Here is a 24,834-nt window from a genome sequence, read left to right as displayed (position 1 = left end):
TTTACCAAAAATAATGACAAATCTCTCCCTTCTATGGGCCCAGGCCAGGCTGCTTTGCACCTCCAGAAAGGTACACTCCCACCCATCCCTGAAGTGTGTGAAGGCTCATCCCACTTCTAAGGACTAAAAAAACAGGGATGAGAACCTCATATTCAACAGATCAAATCCAGAGGATAGTCTAAACCATTATAGGTCTGATCTTGCTCTGACTGAAGACAATGGGATTTTGCCATTGACCTCAATAAGGTCCTGTCACTGAAGTGGATTTATCCTTCAGACATAGTCATTACAATGTTGGGTTAATCTTCCAGGCTGGCTGTATCTTAGAAAGCACTCTGGGATGCCACGGGATGAAAGGCACTGTATCAATGTGAAATATTAGTCATTGTTAATACTGGTGTTAATGGAGCCGGCTCTTGTTGAAGTCAGTGGGAGGAATGCCAACAGCTTCACTAAATGCACCCCAAGACTATTATGATTATTGCTTATATCCTACTGACAAATGGGTTTGCTTAAGCTGTGGGAATCAACAGTAAAACAAACTGATATAGCTCCATGAAAAAATTAACACCATGGAAAAAAAATAGCCTTTTCACTGCAATCGTTCCCGGTGTGGACATAAAATATGGGTAAGTTTCAACCGCAGATCAATCCATTAAAATATCCAAATCATGTTAAGGTCCCTGAAAATTTCATTAAACCCAAAGAAAAGAAAAAAAATGGGGAGGGGAGGTGGATAAAACAGCAGACAGGAATTTGCTACAGCCTAGCCTGAAACAGGGTTAAGTCAACTTCCAAGCATCCAAAGATCTTCCACTGGCACTGGCACAACATCTATGCTGACAGCTGCTTGGGAGGGACATGCTACAATCAGCCTCTCTATTTCTGACCCCTCTCCTGATGGAAATCAGGAGATAATATGCACTCAGGGAGCAAGACCACACTTCTCACCACAATCATAACTAAATACTTTAATAAATACTTTAGTAAATACTAAATGCAAAATATTTTAGTAAACACTTTAAGAAAATCTAAAAAAAAAAGATCTACCCACTCATATCTGGATTTTATTATCCTTGCCTGGTTATTTTGCTGCACACAGGAGCTCAGTCCTCTGGGGGTTTCATTTAAGCAGGATCCATTAATGGCGTTGCTCATAAGGCAAGATACTACTTGACTTTGGTAAGTAGCTTTGTTGAGCTTTTTAGCAGCTGTTGGTGTTTTTAATGAATATGAAAATGGTTCCAATGTGCTCAAGGCCTGCCCCATGTCACAAATTTCACAGCTGGATCGGCGTTTCCCTAAACAGTGGATCTAGAGGTCAATTCAGGCCAACTAGGTTTGCAGTGTTAGTGCAAAAAAGAAAAGGATGTGCTCTCACAGGCACATTTCTGGAGAACTCAGACACCATTCTAAGCACTTCAGGGGGAGATTTCTCCAGCCAGATGTCTACAATGGAAGTAGACACATCGTAACTCATCATCCTGACATCTTTTTGCAGTCATGGGGAGGAACTACACCGTCTTCAAGTGTAGAAGACATCCCATTGAAACACAGGCATCCACCAGCATCAACTGAGAAGAGCCTATTTTCTTCAAAGAGCTTTGCTGGCTACAGGACGAGCAGCTCCTTAGAGGTTTCCCAAACTTTTAACACAATTTAAATCCTACCACTGGTGGTTACAAGGCCAAAATGGAAACAGAGCACAAGCATAGATTCCACCCCCTAAGTGAAGCTGGATGACCTTGATCCCTTCTTGCCAAGGAAAGAGCAAACAGAATATTTTCTCATGATATTCTGAGAGTTTTCACTCTGGGTCCAACCCCTTTGTTTGCAGTGATCACACTGAGAGTTTGATGACAAGCTTTACTTGCTACATGAGACTCAAAATGTGCTGAGACACCTGCTCCCTAAAGGGTAAACATATTTTCCTTTTTTCCAAGAGAGATGCCTCCCATGAAACAGGTGAAAAATTTGCCAGGTTGTTTGTTGGGGTTTTTTTCTACTTAATCCAAACTTGTTTACTCATCCAAAGAAACTAAACAGTTTGGAATAACAAATGGAAGGGACTGAGATACCACAAGGGTTGGATGCCCCATGAAACCCAATATGTCTTTGATGTGTTTGCATGGGTGGACATAAAGGCAAAACATAGCCCCAGATTTCCAAACCAAACACAAAGAAATCAACCACTAGTGGAAAAAAAATATATCAAAGCAGAGAAATTGCAAGTCTTTTCCTTCTTTTGACATAATAATTATTCTAATGCCACATGTGGAATGAGAGGAACAGGAATAGCCTTAAGTCTCCTTTATTAGCAGTATTATTCAGTAGGAGACTTTTCAGGTCCCTTTAACTCTTTCCCTGGGGCACATATCCCTGGTTCCTGCAAGCTGGCTATGCATGGAGATATTAGATTAAATCTGCCAGCCACTTCATTCCATTTCTCCTTCTCTTCCATGATAGATGCTTTAAAATTCATATCACAGGTCGAACAGACTCTGCAACCCGCTAACTAAATCAAGTCCTTTTTTGGTTTGGGACTCGTTTGCATCAACCAGCACAAACATAGGGCCTAAATAAATCATCTTTAGGGACAGCACAAAGGCAGCCACAAACCCAAGAATGATCTAAACAGTTTCTGGCACATATTTCTTTTTTTCCAGAGTTTGTATTTGCTGGTGCAACCAAGCTACGTATAGGAGGGGTATCGGCTTGCAGGACAGCGTGTTGTCTTTTCCGACTCTCTGAGCCCAACCAGCAGCAGATAATGTCTCTCTGTGTTGACCCACCCCTCCTTTCTTGGCTCAGGCATGGAAAAGCTCTAACATTACCCATGGACAGACTTGTTTCATACCTCTCCTAGTTGGATAACCTACACTTGAAAGGCTGACAACCCATGGCTCCAAACCCCAAGGTCCTCAAAGGGATAACAGAGGTCTCGTCACCACCCGAGACTGGAAATCCTCAAGTTAAGGAAGACTTTGGATCACTGAGCACCGAAGCTGAGGCCCCATTATTGAATATTACAGTCACACTTACATTGTGCAGCTTGTAGTAGAGCCCACAGGCATTACAGACAGGATCACCGTTGGCATTTCTCCTCCACAGGGTGGTAGTGGTGGTCTGACAGTTTGCACAGGACGTGCCCGCCCTCCTGGCTGCAGACTGTGGGAAGGAGGGAAAAGAGAAGGAGAGACAAACACCCGTGTTAAAAAAAAAAAAATGCAATCAGCAAAATTTCTGAGAAAGAAAACATTAACCCTGCAAGACTGATGCACATCAGCAGAGGCCTCCAGAAACCGACTTGTGAGAACAAATAATAATTGCGGAAAAAAAAATCCCCAAGGTGCTTTAATCCCAAATTATATGTGAACTGAATCAGGTGCCAAAGGGCATCCTAAAAGTGGGTGCCTAAACCTCTGATAGAACTCATCAAAATTAGCAGCGCTGGCACAGCCCATTCCAGAGGGGAAAATGTTATTTAAATGCCAACACGTCTTTCCATCTTAATTCTCCCAGACCCCCCCAGGGGTCTAATTCTGCAGTCAGGGCCTGAACTGACAATTGCTGGAGTCAAGGGCATGAGTCACTCTGGCTCCAGCGAGTGCTGGGTGAGACCCGGGTGGGCAGCTGCTCTCCGGGCACAACCGCAAGCGCAGCCCGGTCCCGTAAACTCAGCTCAGCTTCAAAGGAGACGGGCTCCAGATCGGAAACAACACCGTGGCAAAGAGCAAGAATCCCAACTTTTTTAATTACACCCTTTTCTCAGCCCAAACCTTCATGTTTATTTAAGGATTGGTAGCAAGGCTGAAAGAAGAGCTTATCATTTCATAAAGGGGTAGGAACAAGAAAAAAATCTACGTGTCAAAGTTTATGCAGAAGCTTTTTTTGTTAGCTGTGATGATGACTTAGCAAAGTCAAATTTAGTAAAGTTGCCCTTCTTTCACATGCATAAATTCGTACTTATCATTTAAAAACTGTAACTTTAGCAAACAAATTGTCCTTCTGCCACTGAAGGAGGAACAGGACTTTTCAGACTGCTGTGTGAGAGCGTATGCGTGTTTATGTGTATGCGAGTGCCTACAGCTCCTAAAAAAAAAAAAAAATTAAAAAAGACCTTTAGATCCCCATCCTATCTCTTCTTCATCAATATGACACGGTCCCAGAGCTCTGATTTCATCCCGATGCGTTGCTTTCAATGGGACTGCTCATGTGCTTAAAGTTAAAACATGTGCTTAAGCGATTTGCCAGATCATAGCAATGCTTGGCACCTTGCAGAACTGAGCCTTTAATGCTCTCTTTTGTGCTCTTACTGTTTCAAATTTACCCCTCACCCCACACAGCCGCACACTGTAGCACATCCAACACTGGGAAAAAAAAAAAAAGAAAAAGAAAATACCGCATCTTTGGATACCATACAACAAACCCAAAATGCAAACATGGACACTGGCACAGCCTTAGCGTTAATACCAACTCTTGTTAGGTCATGTTGCAATTTTAATCATAATTGAATGCGGCGTAGGTGGAGAGAGGATGGGTTGGTTTTACTTTAGATAGAGAAGGATTTTTTTCCCCCTTTTAATTAGACAAAAAGGACTGTCTAAAAAGTAAATAAGACAATGCCCATGAGCACTAGGAAGCGTCACAGAGTGGCTGATCCGACAGCAAGTGGCTCTCTCAGGCTGCCCATAGGGACAGTTCCATTTTGCCTGACCATAAACTACTCTGAACCAACCAGTCCCAAGGAGGCCTTTAGCTGACTTCTCTGTTGCTGATGACAAGCAGGAGCTGGGGACAGCACATGGGACTTGAAAAAATCCCAGGGCCAGCAGAGAAGATGAAGCATTCCACCATGAAGAGCCCCAAACTGACACATGCACACCTCCTGACCACGCCACGGACCCAAACCAGGATCCCTTCAAAATCACCAGGATAATGAAATAATGAATGTGTTCCAAATGCAGCATGGAGACAACAGCTTGCAAAAACCAACTTCTAACTAAAGAGCTGGGGAAGAGTCTGCAGGTCTCTTCCCCCCACCTCCTGACACTCGGCACGCATGGCTCGGAGGAGCATGGGGCTGGATTGAGTCTCTTGGTGGCAGCTTTGCCTCTATCAGACCCAAAAATCAAGCCTAAGGAAATTTCTGAAAACCAGTGATATTTGACTCAGCCCACACAAGGGAAACATCCCCTTTGAAAATATTTGGGGTTTCTACACAGCGCCCACCGTAATTTCTCTTACAGCAAGCGCTTTCAAAAGACACGCCCGGTCACCACCTCGCTGCCTTCAAACAAACTCTGACATTAAATAAGCAAATAAATCACAACATCTACTGTCTTCTCTAAAACCATTTCCAGCTGCTGCATTTCACTTACAAAAATTCAGCATCATTAGCTAAGTATTTTAAGTTCTCTTGGTCCCAGGCTGCACCTTTTTATGCTGTACCAACTTCTACCGGAGACACCGGCAGCGGGCAGGAAACAATGAATAATAACGCTATTGTAAAGCTCCCAGCAGTGGCATCCACTGACGCTAATCACCGGCTCGGGCCTGGCCATGCCAGTAATGGGATGACTAATTAGCTGCCCCATATCATCTATAGGACCAAAGCCCGTGGCACAGTTGCCAGTGAGCAAAGGAACAACTTCAGAAGCGTTAGCAGAGATGAGAAGGTGAAATTGAGGAGGTTGGAGGAACCAAGTACTAATAAAGATGCTTAATTAAGGGGCATTTTCAGTGTCTGCTTTTACCCACAAAGCTCCAAGCATCATTTTCCTAAAATAAGATTGCATGTGCATGGGCCTGCTGAGAAATTGCCTATAATCCTTCCAAAACCAGCTTGGCTTGACATGGAAACAGAGAGCTCTGCATCTGCATGGGCAGAGAATGGGAGAAAAACTAAAGGAAGGTTTTATCTCAGCAGAGATGGGGCTGCCTGTGACAGAACAGGATTGGGCTGAAGACTTTTTGGGCAGTGATGGTGTGGTACCACCTGCCTGATCTTGATCCCCCTGCCAACATCTCCAGGTCTCCCACCTTCCCCTTTGAGATGAAGCAGAGCTCTCTGAGACCCCTTGGACGGCAAGACTTCATCCCTGTCACCTAAAGAACACCCTCACAAAGACCCCCATTGAATTTAACAAGGTTTGGGCTGGGTTCTCAGCACCTAAGAATTTATTTTCCTCCTCTCTCCCACCCATCAAATCCTATCATCAGTTTCAGTGCAGCTGTGATCAGAGCCTACGAAACCAGCTCAAGGTCAGGCAGGAAACTTGTGGCAGAGGGAAGGAGCTGGATTCCCCACCCTGAGCCTCCATCCACAGCCTTGCCCAGCCCGCCTGCCTTCACAGCAGGAGAGATCCAGTCAAGCCACAGCCACACTCACGTCCACATCCAAGCACAGAAAATGCAATTGCAGGTCCAGCTCTGGTGCCTTCTGACTAATTTTTTTTTCAGAGGTTAAAAAGAGAAATAAATAGAGGTGAAAACAGCATTAGGGATGTTTCTCTTTCTTTTTCTTTTTCTTTTTCTTTTTCCCAGGCAGTACTGGGGTGGGGGAAGGCAGGGGAAGTAGAAAAATCAAATTTCACATATAGCAAAAGCTCCATTTAAAGAATGGGAACTTTTTTTGTAACTTTAACTAAAATGGCCAGAGATTGGAGTGATAACGCAAGACAAGGTCTCCCTTTACTTCTTTCCTTTCTTCCTCTTTTCATTTTTTTTTTTTTCCAAGAATGACCTTTTACTATGTATTTATTTATGTAGTTCGTTTTACATGTGCGGGGCTCAGGGTGACTCGGGACATTCTTTCGTGGTTCCAGCAGACACTTTTTGAAAGCTCTCCCCCTCTTTTCCAGGCTTTCCTATTCTGCCTCCCCCTCTGCTTGTTTGGATACGCTCAAGCTCCTGTGTGTTTGGACTGGGGAAACGGAGCTGTTGTTTAGGAGTTATCTCCAGGGCTCAGATATCCGGCAGCTTTTTCCTAGGAAGTTAACTTTACACATAAAGAGAGAACGAGGAAAAAAAAAAGAAAATAAAGAAAACGGGGACTGTGTGTTTAAGACAGAAGGGCCAGCGGGAAGGAGGAGAAGAGAACAAGAGAGCTGCCCAAAAAAAATCAAAATTCCAGGCTGTACTTCCCTCCCTAGAAAGCTTTTCCTTTTTTCTAACAAGACTATGAAAGATGAGAGAGACAAATATTTTCCTGTAGGGGAAAAGCTCGTAGAGGAGGGCACAGAGAGGTTTCACACGCAGGAAGTTTGGCAGGGTAGAGGAGCAAACCCACATCTTCCCCAAAACTCACATGGGCAGACAGAGTTATTGCTGATGCCCCTCACAGCGTAGCCCTTCCTGGAAATGTACCCTGCAAATGCTTCCCAGAGCCAGAGGGAATAAAGCTGATACAGTTTTATGGGTGTCTCACAGCTGAGGAAGCTGATCCCGACCTTAGAGCTGCCGGACAGAGCTGTGAGCACCTTCAAGGGGAACACGAATAAACCAGCCCTGTCCTGCCTGCGGGGTCTGGCCATGCCGGGCACAAGCCTCACCAAACTGGCCAGATCTATCCATCAGCTCAGAAATTCCACAGAGAGGCAAGAGCCACTTTTCCTCCACATTTTGAGCAGCCCCCAGGAGCCCTTCCACGTCTTTAATCCTGACAAAACCAAACGTGCAATTCGAAACATTCAATAACTTCCCAAGCGGGGACCATAATTTTTTCCCCCGCTTGATATACTTTTTCCCCTTGTGGTCTGTCTGATTATTTGCCAAATACACTTTAACACATTTATTAGCCATGCCCACAGCTTCCAGACCTTTTTGTGGCTTCCAGGGAAATGCATGAACAGATCGCTGGGGATGCTGTAACGTATTGCCTGTGCTTAGAAATGCCACAAGTCTTGAAACTGTTATTTCAAACATTTACCCACTCATTTTGTCTTCCTCCAACTTCTGTAGCCTGGGCATATGCTTGGCTTTGCATGCTCACCATCCTCTGACTTGTGTCCTCGTGACACAGTTTGAGACCCAGATGGGGCAGACATAAATGACCACACCAGGTACCAGTGGCACCAGGACCTGATGATTCCAGCACTTTGCAGGACCAAGGTCTGTCTGATGCCCCAGTGACACCCCGGATCCTGTTTCAGCCCCTTCTCCATGACACCACCAGCCAAGGGGGATAGAGACACATTAAGAAGGGGAGGGCAGAAGTTTGAAGAGCCCAGGAGAAATCCTGTATTCCTGATAATGTCTTTGGTCGCTGAGAAAGTACTATCCTGCCCTTAGGCCCTGGAAAGTGTCACTGTCCTTGGGTTACCATCCAGGAGCACCATGTGGAGTTGAAATCTCAGGTCTGGTTTGCAAGAAGCCCTGGATCTTGATTTTTTTAAACCTGTTTTGCAGTTTGCAAAAGGACCAGACAGCTGAGGCCCACAGCAGCTGGGACTGTCTCTCCAGGCATCCCTCCCTCCCACCCTCTGACGCAGTGGGATCAGTAGCTGGCTGAGGCTCCATCCCGAGCTGCAGATAGGAAACAAAAGTTGCAGAAGGAGAAGAAAGAATAAAATAGGAGACTCACCAGTCTTCTCTTGGGTTTGATCAGGGGCCGGTTCTGCCCGTTCATTTTGTGGTAGAGTCCACAGGCGTTACACAAATAGTGCCCAGTGCCGTCTCTTCTCCACAGAGGGGTTGAGGTAGCCCCACAATTTACACACTCCCTGCCTTCTGGAAACAAGAGAGCACATGGTTCACTTAGGGAAAGCAGAGATAAAAGGGGCTGGGGAAAGTCCCCCCTCCCCAAAAAAAACCCCACAACCTCCCCAGAGACCCAGCCGTGCCAGACCCTGTCACAGCCCCCCAAGGTCAGGATTTCTAAAGCCATGACTAAATGATGTCCTTGGCACAGTCTGGTGGGATCTGGTCCTGTTCCCTTCCCCAGCACCACACCACAGGCAGCATCAGGCCTGTGTCCCAGCCGCAGGGAAGAGGAATGGTGATAGTGACAACTCAAATGCCACGGTGCCTCAAGGGGCTCCCCGGAGAAGCCCTCACTCCTCCCACAGGTCGTTCCTTTGGGGAAGTGGGGGGCCTGACAATTTCTTCTCAACTTTGGAATAAGGGCTTCTACAACTCTGGAAACCCCGTGGTTCCATGGGCACCAGAAAAACCTTGGCAGGCTTTGCAAGGAGCCTCCAGCCCTCTACACCCAGAATAATGGATACAGAATTTAAGTCCATGACTCCCATTCTGATGTGTATGAGAACCCCAGTGTCAGTCCATAACCATTCTTCCAGCTCCCAGGGGCGTTCATGAGCCTGGAGGGCTCTTCCTTTGCCCTTGGGTCAAACCACATCAAGGACCCCCAAAATATTCACAGATAACCCCCAAAACACCACCCCAGCTCCAGCCAGTACATAACGACTCCAACAATATCTGCTATTAATTTGAAATTCAGCTTCCACCACTAAAAACTTTCAGAAACCCCTCTAGTTTCCCCACCACATCCTGATGGTCCATCCTGGCTATCTGGGATAGCAAACAGCCCCAAACCTGCCTCATAAGTTCTTTCTCTCCTTCTTTTTGGGCACCTCTTTATCTTCTCCCTGGCTATTGCAGGGGAGATCTCCCCACCAGCCCACCAGTTCCCAGCTTGGAGGAAGGAACTGGGAGGGTGCAGACCCTGCCTCTCAGCTGCTTTCAGAGGCTTGAGAGGTTTTATGTTACCTCTTTGGTTTACTGGGGGAAGGAGTTTTTTTGTACCTAACGTCAGTCGTGGCCCACCTGAGAGCAGTGGCAGACCTCAGCCGGGCAGAGCAGAGCCAGCTCAGCACAGAGCCGGCTCCCCGCTGCCCCAGCCCGTGTTGCCTTCGAGCAAGAGGCATCCGTGCCCTAACCACAAACGGCAACCGTTTTTCCAGAGCCTTTGCACCGAACCCCTCTTCTCTCACCCCCCCCCCAGCAACTACAACAACAACAACAAAATACATTTGCAGCCGTTTCTCCCTCCTTTATCCTGCAAAATCACCCCCTTCCTCCTTTTTCTCCAGCTCTAACCTTCTTTGTCTGAGAGCTCCTAGCTTGCTAACATCAACCTTTAAAGGGGAAAAACAAAAAAAAAAAAAAGAGAGAAAGAAAAAAAAATAGGTGTTGCTGCTGGGGTTGGTTTATCACGAACCGCAGATGTCTTTCTAGAAGGTAAAGTAACAGAAAGTGGCAAAAGGAAAACAAGAGGGGAGGGTGGAGGGGGGCCGAGACGGTTTGAAAATACCGCGCAGCCGGTGGGTGACCCGACGGGAGCTGCGACTCGGTGGGCGCCGGGGGATGCTTAGCACCGCCCGGGGCCACAATAAACTGGTCCCTACCCCGGACACAGCACCCGGTCCGTACTGGGGCCAGGCGGGGAGCCGGTCCCGTTAATACCCAGGTCGTTTTGTTCCCCTCCGGTTAAACGAGGCAGCCGCTCCCGGGCTGTTTGAGTCTCTGTCCCTCTCTTTTGTTTCACCCCATCTCTCTCTCTCCTGCTTTCATGTACAAAACATACAGGTCTGGGTTTTTTTGTCACTCTAGCCGCATCCGGACTCTATTAAAGTTCCTGGCGCTGGATAAACAATGCAACTGTCGCGTGCAGCAGTCTGAAAATAATTGGATTAGCTCAAACATATCAGCTAAATAGAGACAGTCCCTGCTCAGACAGACAGAGTAAATGTCACCCTGGAAAAACCCTGAAAACTGATCTCATTCATGCCAGGCAACCCCGCAGCAGCCTCCTCGGAAAAAAAAAAAAAAATAGAGAAAAAAAAATAAAATAAAAGGGGGAAAAAGAGTTTGACTAATCGCCCTTTCCTCTGCACACAAACACATTCCCCTCGGCTCACTCCCACCCCTCCGTGCAAACAAATGTCCAAGCCCGGTGCGTTCAGCCGTCGGGAGCCGCGCAGTCCCTCGCACCCCATTCCGCGGGGTCCGCACAGAACTGGGGCTCTCCAGCTCCCCCCGGGAAAGACGGCCAGGGGGACACTTTTGGGGCCTTTCGTTGTGGGTGATCCAAAGCCCCCGGCACGGAGCTGGCTGGGGCTGGGGGCTGCGTGGGCGAACTCTCCGCATCGCCCCGGGGAAAACCCTCCCCGCATCCCCGGGCGCCGCATGGGAAGAGGCCCTGGGAAGAGCGAGGCGGAGGGCGGGCGGGGGAAGTTGGCCGGGATTTAGCACCATTATTAAAATACAGAGAGATCACTAATGCTGCGGTTCCCTGGGTTTCGCTTCCTCCCCGGGCGCCGCAGCTGAGCGCACCGTGGGCGCTGGAGGGGCCGGGTCGCCCCCGGGACTGGAGCCCCGCGGCACCTGGTGGGTGGTTTGGGTTCCTGGACCTGGTTCTATCCCCAGCCAGGGTTGGACAAGGGGGAATTTGGTTATAAACCTAGCAGATCAACCTGTGGAGGAGGTGAAGTGTCGTGTGTGTCCCCCACGAGAGCTTCAGCCCCTGCTGCTCCTCACACGGATGCTTGAGCACATGTCTGTGCGTCCGGCGAGGAGCAAGGGGTCAGCCCCATCCCTCATCCCCCCGCTTTTCCCCGCCTCAGCTTCCTCTCCCGAGCGACGGGGATGAAGAAGCCAAAAGCCCTACCTGTGCTTGACCGTGCTTTTGGTCGCGATTTACACCCAAAGCCGGTAGGCGATCCTCCTAAGAGGCTACTGGGGGGAAAAAGTCCAGAGCCATATTCTGGGACATACGGTGGGTAGGTAGTGATGGGGTGATGAGCGGAGGACGTGGCTCCTCCTAAAGAGGCCATGCTGCTCCGAGAGTGAGAGGACTCCAGCTTCATGGTATCGGCCAGGGACACCTGGTATTTGATGCATTCCTTCTCGTCCTGCCGGGTGGAGCCGGTGGAGCCGGGAGTGGAGATGGACGGATCCGGGGACACATCTTTAGGAGGGGTCGGCGGGAAGGTGAAAAGGTGCGGGCTGGAGTGGCCGGCGGATAAAGTGGAAGAGGAGGCGGGTGGGTAGACGGAAAGGGGTCCCGGTGAGCTGTGATGGATGGAGGTCTTGGAGAAGGGGCTGAGATTCCAGGGGGAAGCGCTGTGGTGGCTGCTCAGCGCCTTGCTCCCGTCCAGCCAGGGCAGCGAGCCGTGCAGCAGCGGGGGGCGGCACACCTGGCTCCCTGCGAGGAGAAAACACGGAGACACGTCGGTCACATCCCTCTGCCACCCTGGAAAAGCCCCCGTGGGGGTCCTGGGACGTGCTTCCCCCCACCACCACCCCTTGTCCTTCCCAAAGGGCTCAGCATGCGGGCAGAGCAAGGGAAACTACATCTAATGAGAAACCACGTTCCTCTTTAAAAATTAAATTTTAAAAGCTTCAGGAGCACGGGGTGGCAGCTCCGGTCCCGTTGAGGAACGGGTTTTGGGGTCGGGACTCTCCAAGCAGGGTGCCAGCCCTGTGACACAGGATTTGGAGAGCTCTGCTTCACTCTCTCCGTTTTCCAGGCAATCCCACGAAGACTTTGAAGCAAAGATCCTGCGTGAAATTGCCTAGTCCCGACTGCAGAAATATTTTTTTTTTCTTAGCTGGAAAATGATTTCCTGAACAGAGCCGTGAGCTATAAACCTTGGGAATTTTCTAGTCAAACGAAGAAGAACAGAAAATGCCCACAGACATGATAATAACCTTTGCAGCAGGGCTGACAAACTTCGCAAACCACTCAGTTTGTCCTTTCTTCTTTCATGAAACTGCACAGAAATGTTAGACAGCTTTTTTGCAATGACATGGCACACGCAGAGGTACCAATTGCCTCAAAAGAATCTCTCCCTACCCTTTTTGTGACAAGGGACACTTCACTTGTCTTTTAATACACAGACCGGCACTTTGTGGGGAAAAAAAGTCCACTGGATTTCCACAGTCAAATCTTTTCCCCTTTGGTTATAAATGTTCCTAAGCGCTTGTACCTAATATTTTAAATTATTTTCGGCCCTCGCTAAACAAATAGAAAAACATATCCAAAGAATCAAATCTAGCCGAATCCACAGCAACTTGAGCAAAAAGCTGTAAGATGGAAAATACAGTTATTCGACTGGAAGGGAGCAAGTTTGTGCCTGAAAATAAAGCCCTGGAAAGTCTCTGACACCTAGAGATCCTTAACCTCTGTAGGCATTGTGATACGTGTATAGAGATGACTAAATATACAGAAGGAGAGATGCAAACACGGATGTATAGAGCCACAGACAGTTATAGGGGGGACACATATGTTTGCATGGGAACTCGTGTGTCTAGAAAAGCTCCAAACTGTTTTTCATCATACCAGGCACTCGTGAACAATACTGAAAGTCACTGCTCGAAAGGAAGGGAAGGTGGGTTATACGAATAGAAAGGGTCAAGATTCATTATCTTCTCCAGGAAGTAGCATAGTAAATAATATTCGGGCTAGATCACAGAGACCGCATTTCCACTTTCTGCTGATATACTGGGGAAAAAATAAATGAAAAGGGAAGAAAAGAAAGAAAGGACAAAGGCTACTGATCCTTAAAAATAATTGTTTTAAAGGGACTAATAGCAGAACAATGCAGTTACTGAGCGGAGCCTAATGCAGGCTCACACTCAACAAGTTGCTGAGGGCTGGGAGCAGCCCCCTGAACCCGCTCGGCTCCATCTCCACTCCATTTATCCCATTTTCTCCATTTTTGGGTCATTTCCACTGCAAACCTCGGGGATCTAGATTTTTCCATAACAGCGATCACTGTCCAGTTTCATAAACCACCCTCTGTTCGTTTGCCTCCTTTTTTTTATTTGTACTTTTTCTCCTTATTTTTTAAACCATCCTGGTAAACTCCAGCTATAAATACTGAATCTCTCCACTTCTTTATAAAAGATGGCATCAAAGTACTCATCCCTCCGTAGAGCTGGGCCCCACCGGCCCCAGGTATTTCACCTCCTTTCTAAGAGCTGTGACCCAGGAACAAGATTCACATTGTGGATCATTACCTTCCTGCAGGACTCTCAGGACAACACACCAGGTCTGATACCTAATTACACCACAGGCTATATATTTTTTAAGTTTCTTTCTTATTTTAAACCCACGCCATGGTGCTGCCCTGGGTATGTGTGCAAAACTTTCGTCCCAAGCTTAACAAGCTCACCAAGTGCGAATTAAATAGCCCAAGCGTGAGGACAGCGGGGTCATTTTCACACCCCTGCTCTTCAGCTTGCTTCGCTTCCCCAGAGCAGCTTAATCGTGCAAAAACTAAACACAGTATGAAAAGACTAACTGTTAACGTAATTAAAGAGAGGGGGGAGAAACCAAAGCGAAAGAGAAGGGGGCAAGAGGAAGAAATCAAGAGGAAGATGAAAAAGAAAGAAATAGAAGGAAGGCGAGCAAAAGGGAGAGGGAAAGAAGAGAGAGGGGGAAGAGGGATGTGAGATAAAAAGAGAGGATGAAAGAAAGAGAGGAAGAGAGGAAGAAAGAGGGAAAGAGAGAGAAAGAAAGAGGGAAAGAGAGAGAGAAAGAGAGAGGGAAAGAGAGAGAGAAAGAAAGAAAGAGAGAGAAAGAAAGAAAGAAAGAAAGAAAGAAAGAAAGAAAGAAAGAAAGAAAGAAAGAAAGAAAGAAAGAAAGAAAAGAGAAAGAGAGGAAGAAAGAGTTAAAAAAAAAAAAAAAGAAAGTGAAAGAAAGAAAGAAAGAAAGGAAGCCTGAATTTTTATTTATTTCCAATAAGCCAACTCCAAAATCCACCCGTGACGTAGTTACTCCGCCGGCAGGGCAGGAGAGGGTCTGCCGGGCAGCAGCGGGGGGCTCGGGGCAGCACGGAGCCACCGGCCCCGGGGCAGGAGCGGGAGCGGCCCGCGGGATCCGGGGCTCGGCGCGGGCACTCACCGTGGTGGGCCGTCGGATATCTCTGCACCGTGGCTCTCACGGAGTTGCCGTAATACGGCGGGACGGAGTTGACTTGCCCGTCGATATTAAAAAGTACATCCACTTCCTCGGCGAGAGGATACTGCGTGGGGTCCATGTAGGTATGGCCAAGCGAGGGGTGATGCGAGTCCGGGTGCTGCCCATTGAGCACGGCCGGGTGGTGGTGGCTCACCCACCGCGGCTGGTCCGTGGAGACCTCCATCTTCCGCGCTCGCTGCTCTTCCTCCTCCTCCTCCTCCTCAGCAAGGCGCGGAGGGCTTGAGATCGGAGCGGGAGACGCTGCTGCCGGAGTTATGCACAGGGCGGGGAAAAGTACTCGGCGAGTTTGGAGGATGTTTCTGGTGTAGGTTTGGTTTAAAAGTGGAGGGGAGTAGGGGTTGTGGTGATAAACGATCGATTCCAAAAAAAAAGAAAAAAAAAAGAAAAAAAAAAAAAAAGAAAAAACTAATAAAGTAAAAAGGGAGAAAAAAGGGAAAATAAAACAAAAAAAAAATCTCGGGGGAAAAATTTCTCTACGAAGCGAGATCCCCTCGTTTCTTCCGCTCTGTTGCAGATGTTTGTCTTCTTTGATCACCTGTAACGAGAAAGAGGAAAGGGAAGGAGCAGAGAGAGAGAGAGAGAGAGAGAGAGAGAGGCAGGGAGAGAATCGTACTTGAGAAGTTCTGAACTTTAGCACCTGACTTTTTAGGCAGGAGAAAACCCATCCCATCCCTCGGCAGCCATCCCTGGGAAGCGCCTGCTCTGCCCTGGACCCACCTCTCCAAGCGCCTCTTTCTCTTTCGCTCTCTCCCGGCTCAGAGCGGAGACCAGCAGCTGCCACTGCGCTCCTGCCGCCCAGCCCTTACTTTTCCTTGGGTTTGGGGGGGGGGGGGGGGGGGGGGGGGGGGGGCCTTTTGTTTTCTTTTTTTTTTTTTTTTTTTTTTTTTTTTTTTGGTCTTCGCGGTTGTTTGCTTATTTTTTCATTTGCTCCATTTGCACCTGAGAAGCTCCAGTGGCTTAAGCCGGTGAGAACTTGTGCCATTCGCTGCTGCACAGCCCAGAGTCACTTTGATTGCTCATTAATTATTATGCAACCGAGAAAGGGGGGAACAGGGGGAAAAGAGAAGGGAGGGAGAGGGGAGAAATCGAGGAGGGGGTAAAACGATGGGAGATGGGAGTGGGGGTGAAAGGAAGGAGCGAGGAGAAAAGGAGGGTGGGGAGAGGGAGGAAAAAGAAAAATTCAAAAAGTGACAAGTTGCTAAAGAAATTCCGCACAAACCTTGGTGGAGAAGCAGTATGTGACCCAGGAGGGATGAAGCTGAAAGTGCTTGATCAGATCAGATTGTGCTCGCTCGCACTATTTTTTTCCCTACTTTTTTTTCCTCCCTCTCTCTCCCTTTTTTCTTTTTTTTTTCTTTTTTTTTTTTTTTTTTTTTTTTTTTTTTTTTTTTTTTACAGGGAAGGCATTCTTTCAGAAAGGAGCAGGATGGCGCCAGCCGGCTCAGTGCTTACAGACAGCTGTGGCGAGACGCAACTTAAGGAGGTTCCAGTGTCATAAGCCCGGGGGAGGCGGAGCCTGAGGAGGGGACCGGCCGGCCGCCCCCGCGCTGCCCCCGCGGGAACCCCCCGGCAACAAACTTCTGTTCATCCCCTCCCACCCCTCCTCTCTCGTTTTATGTTTTATTTATTTATGAAATTTTTTTCTACTTTTTTTTTTTTTTTTTAAGGGGGAAATTTAAGTTTTCCCGCTGTCCCAGAAACTCTGAGAGTGGCCAGCCCGGAGAGACGGTGCATGGAGGGGACGGGTTGGCTTCTCCGGCGGACAGCCCGGGGGATGGCAGCGGGCTCGGAGCCCCCCGGGAGCAGGGATGTACCGGCAGGTGCAGGACCGGGGGGGCTCCCCCCTGGAATAAAGCTGCCTTCTCCAGCGGCGCGGCTCAGAAAGGACTTCATTAATGTTACTTTTAAGGATACAAGCGCACAGCAACGACCAAGTGTGTAGCCTGGATTTGGGGGGGTTTAGGGGGTGTTTTTTCCCCCCTTCCCGCCTCATTGCCGACCCGGGCTGGGCAGGAAGGGCAGAGAGAGCCGCCGGACGGCACCGACGGGACCCCCGGGCGCCGCGCCCGGCCCCACCCCCCCCGCGAGCTCAACCAATGGCCGGCGAGCAGGAACTGGGGCGCCGGCTTCGGGCAGCTTTGATTGGCTGCGGGCCCGCGGCCCGGCGGCCCCCAGCGGCGCTGATTGGCTGCGGGCCCGCGGCCCGGCGGCCGCGCCGGGCGCTGCGTTGAGCCAGGGCATCCCCTAGCGGCACCCCGGGGTCATCCCGGCGGGAACGGGACAGGGACGGGGGTACAGGGGGACAGGGGAGACGGGGGCACAGGGGGGGCAGAGGGGAACAGGGACAGCGCAGGGGAAAAGGAGAGAACGAGGAAGAGTGGGTGGGAAGAGAGAGAGAGAGACAAAAGGCGAGGAGAGAAAGGAAAGACGGAGGAAAAAAGAAAAGGGAAGAAAGAAAAAAAAGGGAAGAAGGAAAGAAAGGAAGAAGGAAAGAATGAAGAAGAAAAGGAGAGAAGGAGATAGAGAGAGAAAGAAAGAAAGAGAGAGAGAAAAAGAAAAGAACAGAAAAGAAAAGAAAAGAAAAGAAAAGAAAAGAAAAGAAAAGAAAAGAAAAGAAAAGAAAAGAAAAGAAAAGAAAAGAAAAGAAAAGAAAAGAAAAGAAAAGAAAAGAAAAGAGGATAATACTGATTTTTTTAAGCACTAGAACAGTCACTCACTGGGTGCTCTGTACGCTGTCCCCGCACGCCGCCCAGAGCGCGTCAGCCCCGGTGCGGGACGAAGCGGCTCTCCGGAGTTTTTATACCGGGGCTCTCGTTAAAACCCGAGGCTCCGCAGCTCCGGGGCCGGGCTGGGCTCAACCTGCGGCCGGGAGCCGGCTCCGCTCCTCGACAGCCGGCGGAGGGATGGATGGATGGATGGATGGATGGATGGATGGATGGATGGATGGATGGATGGATTGATGCATGCATGCATGCTTTGGATCCTCGAGGGCGCCCGTTTTAAGCCCCGGTTTCAGCCCCCGGTGCAGCCCATCGCCGTTGGGCGTGGGGACAGAGGTTTCACGCGTGAAAGATGCGCCGTGGGTATGCACATACATATGTATATATATATATATTTCAAAAGGAAGCCGACCAGAACAGGTATAAGAGCCGTGAAACAGCCACGCGTTAGGGTCGATGCGGCCCAGCCAGGGGAGAACGTGCCGGGTGGCGAGCGCCGAGGAGGGTGGACGAGCCGGGAAGGGGGTGGCAGGTCACCCCCACCCAGAAGTGTCCGGGGGACAGGGCTCGGTGCTCCCCCGAGCTGTCCAACCCGGCCGACACCTCCCGGGCCGAGCGTCGAGCCCGGGGACAGCGGGAACCGCTCCTTGCAGCTCATTTGGGAAAGGGGGAGACAGGAGGGGGATGCTCATGGCCCTTCCCGAGCTCCGAGAACGCTCGTGTTTCCTCTCTCCCCTCAGAGGAGTCGCTTTGCCAGCAGGGTTTTTATTTTGCGGGGTGTCCCTTCCTTTCCATACTCCAGGAACTGGGGGAAAGGGAGGGGATAGCGGCGCGGTCTGTCCTGATGCACATTCCAGGATGCCCCTCGGGCTCCCTCCGCGCCGGGAGGCCCCAGGGCCGTCCCCGGGGTGTGGGGGCCGGGGCGCCCCAGCACCAGGGTGGTCTCCTGCCCTCCCCTCCTCCTCCTCCGGGAGCGGGGGATTCCTGTGGGAGGAGGAGGAGGACGATGAAGAGGGGAGCAACTCTCAGGAGCACAAACTTTCCTCTTCCCGCCATCCCCCTCCCCAGCTTTATGCGTTCTAGGGACATGAGTCCCGTGTCTCCCCGGGATTTGCCTCTTCCTCCCCTCTCCCCGAATCTCCTCACACCCCAAGCACATCATGCGGGCCAGGGGGGTTTCCGACACTTGGGAAAAGTCACTTTGTGTCTATTAATATTGGAGGCGAGAGGCCTTAATGCGAGCTGAGATCTTCGGGCAGGTGAGCTGAGATTCCCACCCCCGCTCCCTCCGGCGCTTACAGCCCTGAGACCTACAGCCGTGGGATCACAGGAGGGGAATTTCCATCCAAAGGTCACGAAATTGCCAAACCATTTTAAAACGTGCCTTTAGCCCTGTCCCGAAGGTACTGAGGAAACCGCTTTCCTTCAGCTGTTTGGAGGGCAGGGAATTATTAATGAAAATAAAATGAATAAAGTAAAAAAAAAATAAAAATAAGTAAAATAAAATAATAAATCAACAGCTACACTAAGTCCCATCAGCGGCGGGGGGGGAAGAAACGGCAACAGCCCGGAGGGCTCCGTCCTGCCCCAACAGGGGTGACACGGCGGGACCCCGTTCCCCTCCTGTCCCTCGCAGCCACAGCCTCCTTTGCGGGAGGAGGACACCCGCTTTCAGATCTAGTTTGCTTTGTCTGCCCCTTCATTTTCAACCCGTCCTCGATAGACTCGATCTTCCTATCCCCCTCTCAGCGGAGGAAGTCCTGGTGGGGAGGGCAAAAAACACCCCCCCCCAAAAAAAAAAAAAAAAAAAAAAAAAAAAAAAAAAAAAGGAATATTTAAAAAAGAAAAAGAGCAAACCCAACATTTTCCCCGGATTATCCCGTGATCCCCGGGGGTTTTGAGAGGAGCGTTGGCCTTGACCGTCCTTTTCCCAGGCGGTAGTTGCAGGTCCATCACCTCGCCCCCCCCTCCCCTCGGCAGCCCCCAGCAGGGTTTCCAGTGACAACTCGGCGTTAATAGGAGCCCATTGTTGCAGCAATTAGCCCCAAGCTCACCACCAGCCGCCTGATAAGGCTCGGGGGCTCGGGGGTTAATTCTGCCGGGGGAGAGGGGGCTGCGGAGAGCGGGGCTCCAGCACCCCTCCTAGCTAGGGGAGGGATGGGGGCAATGGGGATAACTTTGCCCCTGAAAGGTCACGAGGAAACGCGTTGGACACTTTATTGTTACTTAGAGACCCAAAAAGGGGCAATTTAAGGAAAAGAAAACAAAATAAAACACCACAAAACAAAACAAAAAACCCACCTCTACAGATAAAATCAACAACAAAACCCCAAACTTGATAGGATGGGGCGGCCCCCCAACCTACCGCTCCCCTAAAAATGACCAGTCAAAGAGCATTAAAGCTGCCACCCCTTTTTTTGTTTTGTTTTGTTTTTAGTGTCCCTCGGGTCTTCCTGTTAAAGTAGGTACAGACAAGGTTGTTCTGGAGCCGGGACCCGGGGCCAGCCGCTCCTCCGTCCTCGCTGGTGCCCACCGCCGCGACTGGCACCTCGGGGCGGGGACAGGCAGCCTCCCCCCTTCTCCCCCCTCTCCTTTAGCCCCCTTTTAAACGACAATTGACTGAAAGGGGATTAAGTTACGTTTGTCGGGCTGGGCTTTTTTTTTTTTTTTTTTTTTCTTTCCAGGGTACCAGAATAGTACAGGTAAAGCTGTACAAACAGCCGGGAGCGAGGAATCGGGGGGTTATGGAGAGGACACGGCCCAGGGCAAAGCTCCGAAGATTATTATTAATTTTTTTTCTTTTTTCTTTTTTTTTTCTTTTTTTTTTTTTTTCCCTCCTGTGTACAGTAACTTGCTCTCTTGCCGAGGGAGAGAGACCCGGGGTTGTGAGCCCATCGCCACCTCCCCGGCTGGGGCAGCCCCTCCCGGTGCACGGCGCCTGCCAGGAGGGTACCGGACCCTGGTCAGGCTGCTGAGATAATCTCGGGTTAAACAAAGGCGCAGAGAAGAGGGAATATTTTGTTTTCCTCTTTTTTTTTTTTCCCCTCCCTTCATGAATTAGGCAGGAATTACGATCCACTTACCCCAGGCCACCTCCCCTCTTCCCCTTTATCATTTAAACGGTAATCAGCATCCGTCCAGCTAGGAGCTGGTAAATTATTATTATTAATATTATTATTAATAATAATAATAGTCAAAGACAAAAAGAGACTGGCATTTCTGCCTCTCCCCTTTCCCATCCCACATGAGTGTTCCCTTCAGCTTCGAAACCAGCCACATGGGTGGTTTTCCTTTCCTTTTTTCTTTTTTTTTTTTTTTTTATTTCTCTCGCTTTTTTTTTTAAATGTACCTACGTATTTCCGTTCTTTTCTAATAATTCAGTTATCTGCCCTTCGTGAAGATCGAGAGGAAACATAAACACGCACACAAAGAAATGCCGAGCCATGCAAATTCAAAGAGAGAACAAATCACCGGCTGATTACACCGGGTCCAATTTTTCTCCCTTCGTGCACCACCACCACCACCCACCACAGACGCACAACCTTTTTTTTTTTTTTTAGCGCAAGTGATGCTATTTGATGGAGGGGTGGGAAGAGAGGGGGGAAAACCCTGCTCTGCCGTAGAAAAGAAATTCGAAGAATTAAAATTGGGAGGAGAGAAACTGGGACTTTTCTCTCCCACTTCCCCCCCCCCCCCCCCCGCGCCACCCTTCTTTGAAGCTGAGAGAAGGGCGACTGCCCCGGGACACTGCAGGAGTTTAAAAAAAAAAAAAAATGGTCTGAGAAAGATCAAAAACCGGCTCCGCAAGTCCCAGGAGCGACCTCTCCCCCCGATACATTCCCCAAACTGCGCGGAGAGGAGCCGGCTGAAGGGGAGAAGGGGAGGGGGACTCGTGTCACCCCTGCTGCCGCTGCCCCGTCCTGCTCCGGACGGCAGGACCAGGGCAGGACCCAGGCAGGACCCAGGCAGGACCCGGGCAGGACGCAGCTCCCTCCCCTCCTTCCTCCCCTGCCTCCACAGACAGCCCCGGCTCCAGCTCAACCCGGTGAGTCCCTTTTCTCCCTTCCCCACCAGCTTTTCCTTTCTCAAAAGTGCACTTTAGCAAGGGGTTCTTCTTCTCCCCTTTATTCCACCTCCTCATTTTACCCCGTTGTCCCCTTTCCCCCCTCTCCATGCTGCGGCAGAGGCTCCCGACCCTGGAGCGCGTCCCCGGGTCCCCGGCACCGGGCACCACTCTCACCGCAGGGAGTTAGGCAGAGCTCCAAAGGCTTCGACCCCACAAATTAAAAAATAAGAGAAGAAAAAGCCAGCAAATCGCCTGAGCAGTCACTCCAAATTACGGCGAGGTTAAAGAGGTACTCAATAGGAGAAAAAAAAAATTATGAAGAAAAAAAAAGAAGGGAGACGGTTTGTTTCGGATTTCTCGATTTTTTTATCTCCCAGGACCATTTTGAGGATAGATTTGAAAGCGGATTGAAGCATCTTGCGGGCTTTAAACCCGGCAAGAACTGTTTTCTTCGCACCCCACGGAGAAGGTGAAGCTGCCGACGAGTTTGAGGATTCCTTTTGGTTTTGGTTTTTTTTTTTCTTCCCTTTTTTTTTTTTTTAAAAAAAAATTTTTCCCCCGAAAGCAGAAATGGCCCGGGCACTTTAGATAAAGAAAATAAAACACAAATAGTCCGGCGGCTGGCGTGAGAGGAGGCGGCAGAATTAACAGCAGCTTTTTGGTGAGACGCAGGGGCATATCCTGACCTTCCCGGCTTAAAACGGGAGCGATTTACTCCGCCAAGCTCCGGGCTACAGTCAGTCTAAAGCCGTCCTTGCACCCCAAAAAACAAACCCCCGTGCCCACAGACCCAGCGGCTTTAACCCCGCACCGTGACAACCCGCTCCGTAAATGTGTGACTCGCATTTACCGTCAGAGGCTCCAAAATTCAACCAGTACCGAGGGTGTCAGAACGCGTACGATTTCTTTTCGCCCTAAAGAGAGGGGTACCGCACCCCAAATTCCCCTGAGGAGCACATACAGGCACCCCGAGACGCTGTCCCGCCCCCGTCCAAGCACAAGGCGATGCCTTCCGCATCCCGGGGGGCGAGAGGAGCCACAAGCCGGGTGCTCCCCCTCCTCCGCATCCCACTCCCTACCTGCCCCTGCCGGGAAAAAACCTTTTCGTCTTATTTTTCCCCCTTGAAATTAAAACGCTTCCCTCGGCTCTGTTAAAAAAAAAAAAAAAAAAAAAAAAAAAAAAAAAAAAAAAAAAAAAAAAAAAAGGACCAAAAAATTCACATCCCCGGGAGAAGGAAGCGCTTCGCCCCAGCCGGGAGCAAAATGCCGCGGCGGGGTGGGGGAAGACCTTCCCTCTCCCCTCCTTCCTTTCTGAGAAGCTGTCTCCCCTTTCCCGGGGCCCCCTCAGGTTGCCGGGACCCTCTCTGTCCCCCTGTCTGTCCGGGACTCATCCCGGTGCAGCCGGGGAGGTGGGAGCGGTGTCACCGCGGCGGAGCAGCAGCCCCTGCCCGCGGCACCGACAGGTCCCGGCTCCCCCGCTCCGCACCTGCGGCCCATAAATAATGGAGAAAACAAGCAGGGCCGGTGGTTATTAATTATCCGGTTTCATTAAAATCCGTCACCCGGAGCCCGCTGCCTTGTGTACAGACACGTGAAGGTAAGGGGAGCCGGGATGGATGGATGGATGGATGGATGGATGGATGGATGGATGGATGGATGGATGGATGGATGGATGGAGATAGATAGATGATATAGATAGATAGATAGATAGATAGATAGATAGACAGACAGACAGGTTTTTTTCCCCTTTCTGTTTTCAAAACGTTCGATGTCAGATAATGTGGATTTTTTGACTACATAAGCCGTTCCCATTGCTCCCTCCCGAAACATTCTCCGCACTGTTTGGAAGGTGAAAATTTCTCCTGCAAGGCGGGGAAGGAGAAGAGAGACTTAATGCAGGGATGCCGAGAGAGAGAGAGAGAGGAAACTCTCCTCTTTCCCTTCGGGCCCCAGTACTGCCGGAGCCCAGCCCGGCCCGGCCCGGCCCGCGGATCCCCCAGCAGGACCAGGAGCCGCGGGGAAGGCGCGGGTCCGGCCGGGAGCGGAGCCATCTCCCTCCTCATCTCAGCCTGCCTTAACCACACACCTCCAGGGTAGGTCTGCTTTGCGTTTCTAAGGTATATAAAAATGAGAAATACCCGCGGAAAATCGCCCTAAGCCGATACTGTTAGAAGCACAGTATTTTTGTTGTGTATTATATACAGATCCTTCTAACCTGAAGAGATAGAGTACTACATATATAGGGTATTATTTTATATTATACAGCACATGTCAACCTAAAAGAACCAAATCGAATCGGAATTGTTCTTGGGAAGAACACAGAACCGCATCCATCGGCACACGCCTGCCCGCGTGAATATCGCTGTACACAGAGTATGTGGGTCCGGATATACAATATAAATATACACAAATACACATATATATATTTATATGCACATAGCTACAGAGCCAGACACGGAAAGGCCCCGCATATCCCTCAGATATAAACCCATTCCCGTCCTGAGATTAATATTTCTCATCGCAGCTATGTCAATGCCGTGTCCCATCTCCCAGCCCCCGCCACGCCAGCCTCACTCCTTCGACCCCAAAACCCACGGGTAAAACATCTTCTTCTCCCCAGCTTCCCAAAAATCTCTTAACGAATCGGGGGGGGGGGCGGGGGGCGGGGGTCTTTTCCCCAAGGTCACAGAGAAAACTCGACTCTCCCCTCCATCCACCCCAAGCTATAAAGGTGGGTCGGGGCTGAGTTTCAAATCCTTTGAGCCGAGCTCCCCATCCTAATGCCCTCCACGTGGAGAAGGAGTAAAAGGAGGATGGGGAAAATAAAAAAAAAAATTAAAAAAAAAATTTAAAAAAGGAAAAAGAAAAACATAAAAAAGAAAAAAAAAGGAGGAGGGTGGGATGGCGAGGGGGTCACACGGACAGACAAATCGGTGTTCACTGACCTGGGGAGACGCTTTTGATTTTGTCCGGTTCTGCTGGAGCGCTCAGAGCAGGAGTGCGGGAGGAGCGGAGCCGCTGCTGGCATGTCGCAAGCTCTCACCGAGGGGGAAAACCTGGGGGAGCCGCATCCTCCGAACGCCCACCCTTGCCCTCCTCCT

The 24,834-nt window shown here is 49.9% G+C and overlaps 1 protein-coding gene and 1 long non-coding RNA gene across 5 annotated transcripts in view; one reads left to right on the top strand and one right to left on the bottom strand.

The window, feature by feature from the left end:
* Positions 1-24,778, bottom strand: part of GATA3 (GATA binding protein 3) — a 29,104-nt gene extending 4,326 nt beyond the window's left edge. Inside the window, exons 1-5 of one of the 4 annotated variants that reach the window (XM_066182689.1) lie at positions 24,679-24,778; positions 14,870-15,482; positions 11,630-12,166; positions 8,585-8,730; positions 3,043-3,168 (exon numbers count right to left, since the gene is read on the bottom strand). In XM_066182689.1, coding sequence (XP_066038786.1) covers positions 3,043-3,168; positions 8,585-8,730; positions 11,630-12,166; positions 14,870-15,110 — 1,050 coding nt within the window. In that variant the 5' untranslated portion in view covers positions 15,111-15,482; positions 24,679-24,778. Of the gene's footprint in view, positions 1-3,042; positions 3,169-8,584; positions 8,731-11,629; positions 12,167-14,869; positions 15,483-15,664; positions 15,779-16,166; positions 16,429-24,678 lie in introns of those variants that run through there. The other 3 variants (XM_066182687.1, XM_066182690.1, XM_066182688.1) reach the window with 3 other exon arrangements.
* Positions 15,817-16,831, top strand: LOC136289186 (uncharacterized). The gene is made up of 2 exons (XR_010720733.1): positions 15,817-15,912; positions 16,346-16,831. It is a non-coding gene; the product is annotated as an uncharacterized lncRNA (long non-coding RNA).
* Positions 24,779-24,834: the final 56 nt, after the last annotated feature.

This window comes from Chamaea fasciata, unplaced genomic scaffold (genome assembly GCF_029207755.1).
Source record: "Chamaea fasciata isolate MVZ Bird 193981 ecotype frontalis unplaced genomic scaffold, bChaFas1.0.hap1 SCAF_5, whole genome shotgun sequence".
NCBI classification, from domain to species: Eukaryota; Metazoa; Chordata; class Aves; order Passeriformes; family Sylviidae; genus Chamaea; species Chamaea fasciata.
This window is presented reverse-complemented; position numbering and strand designations above follow the sequence as displayed.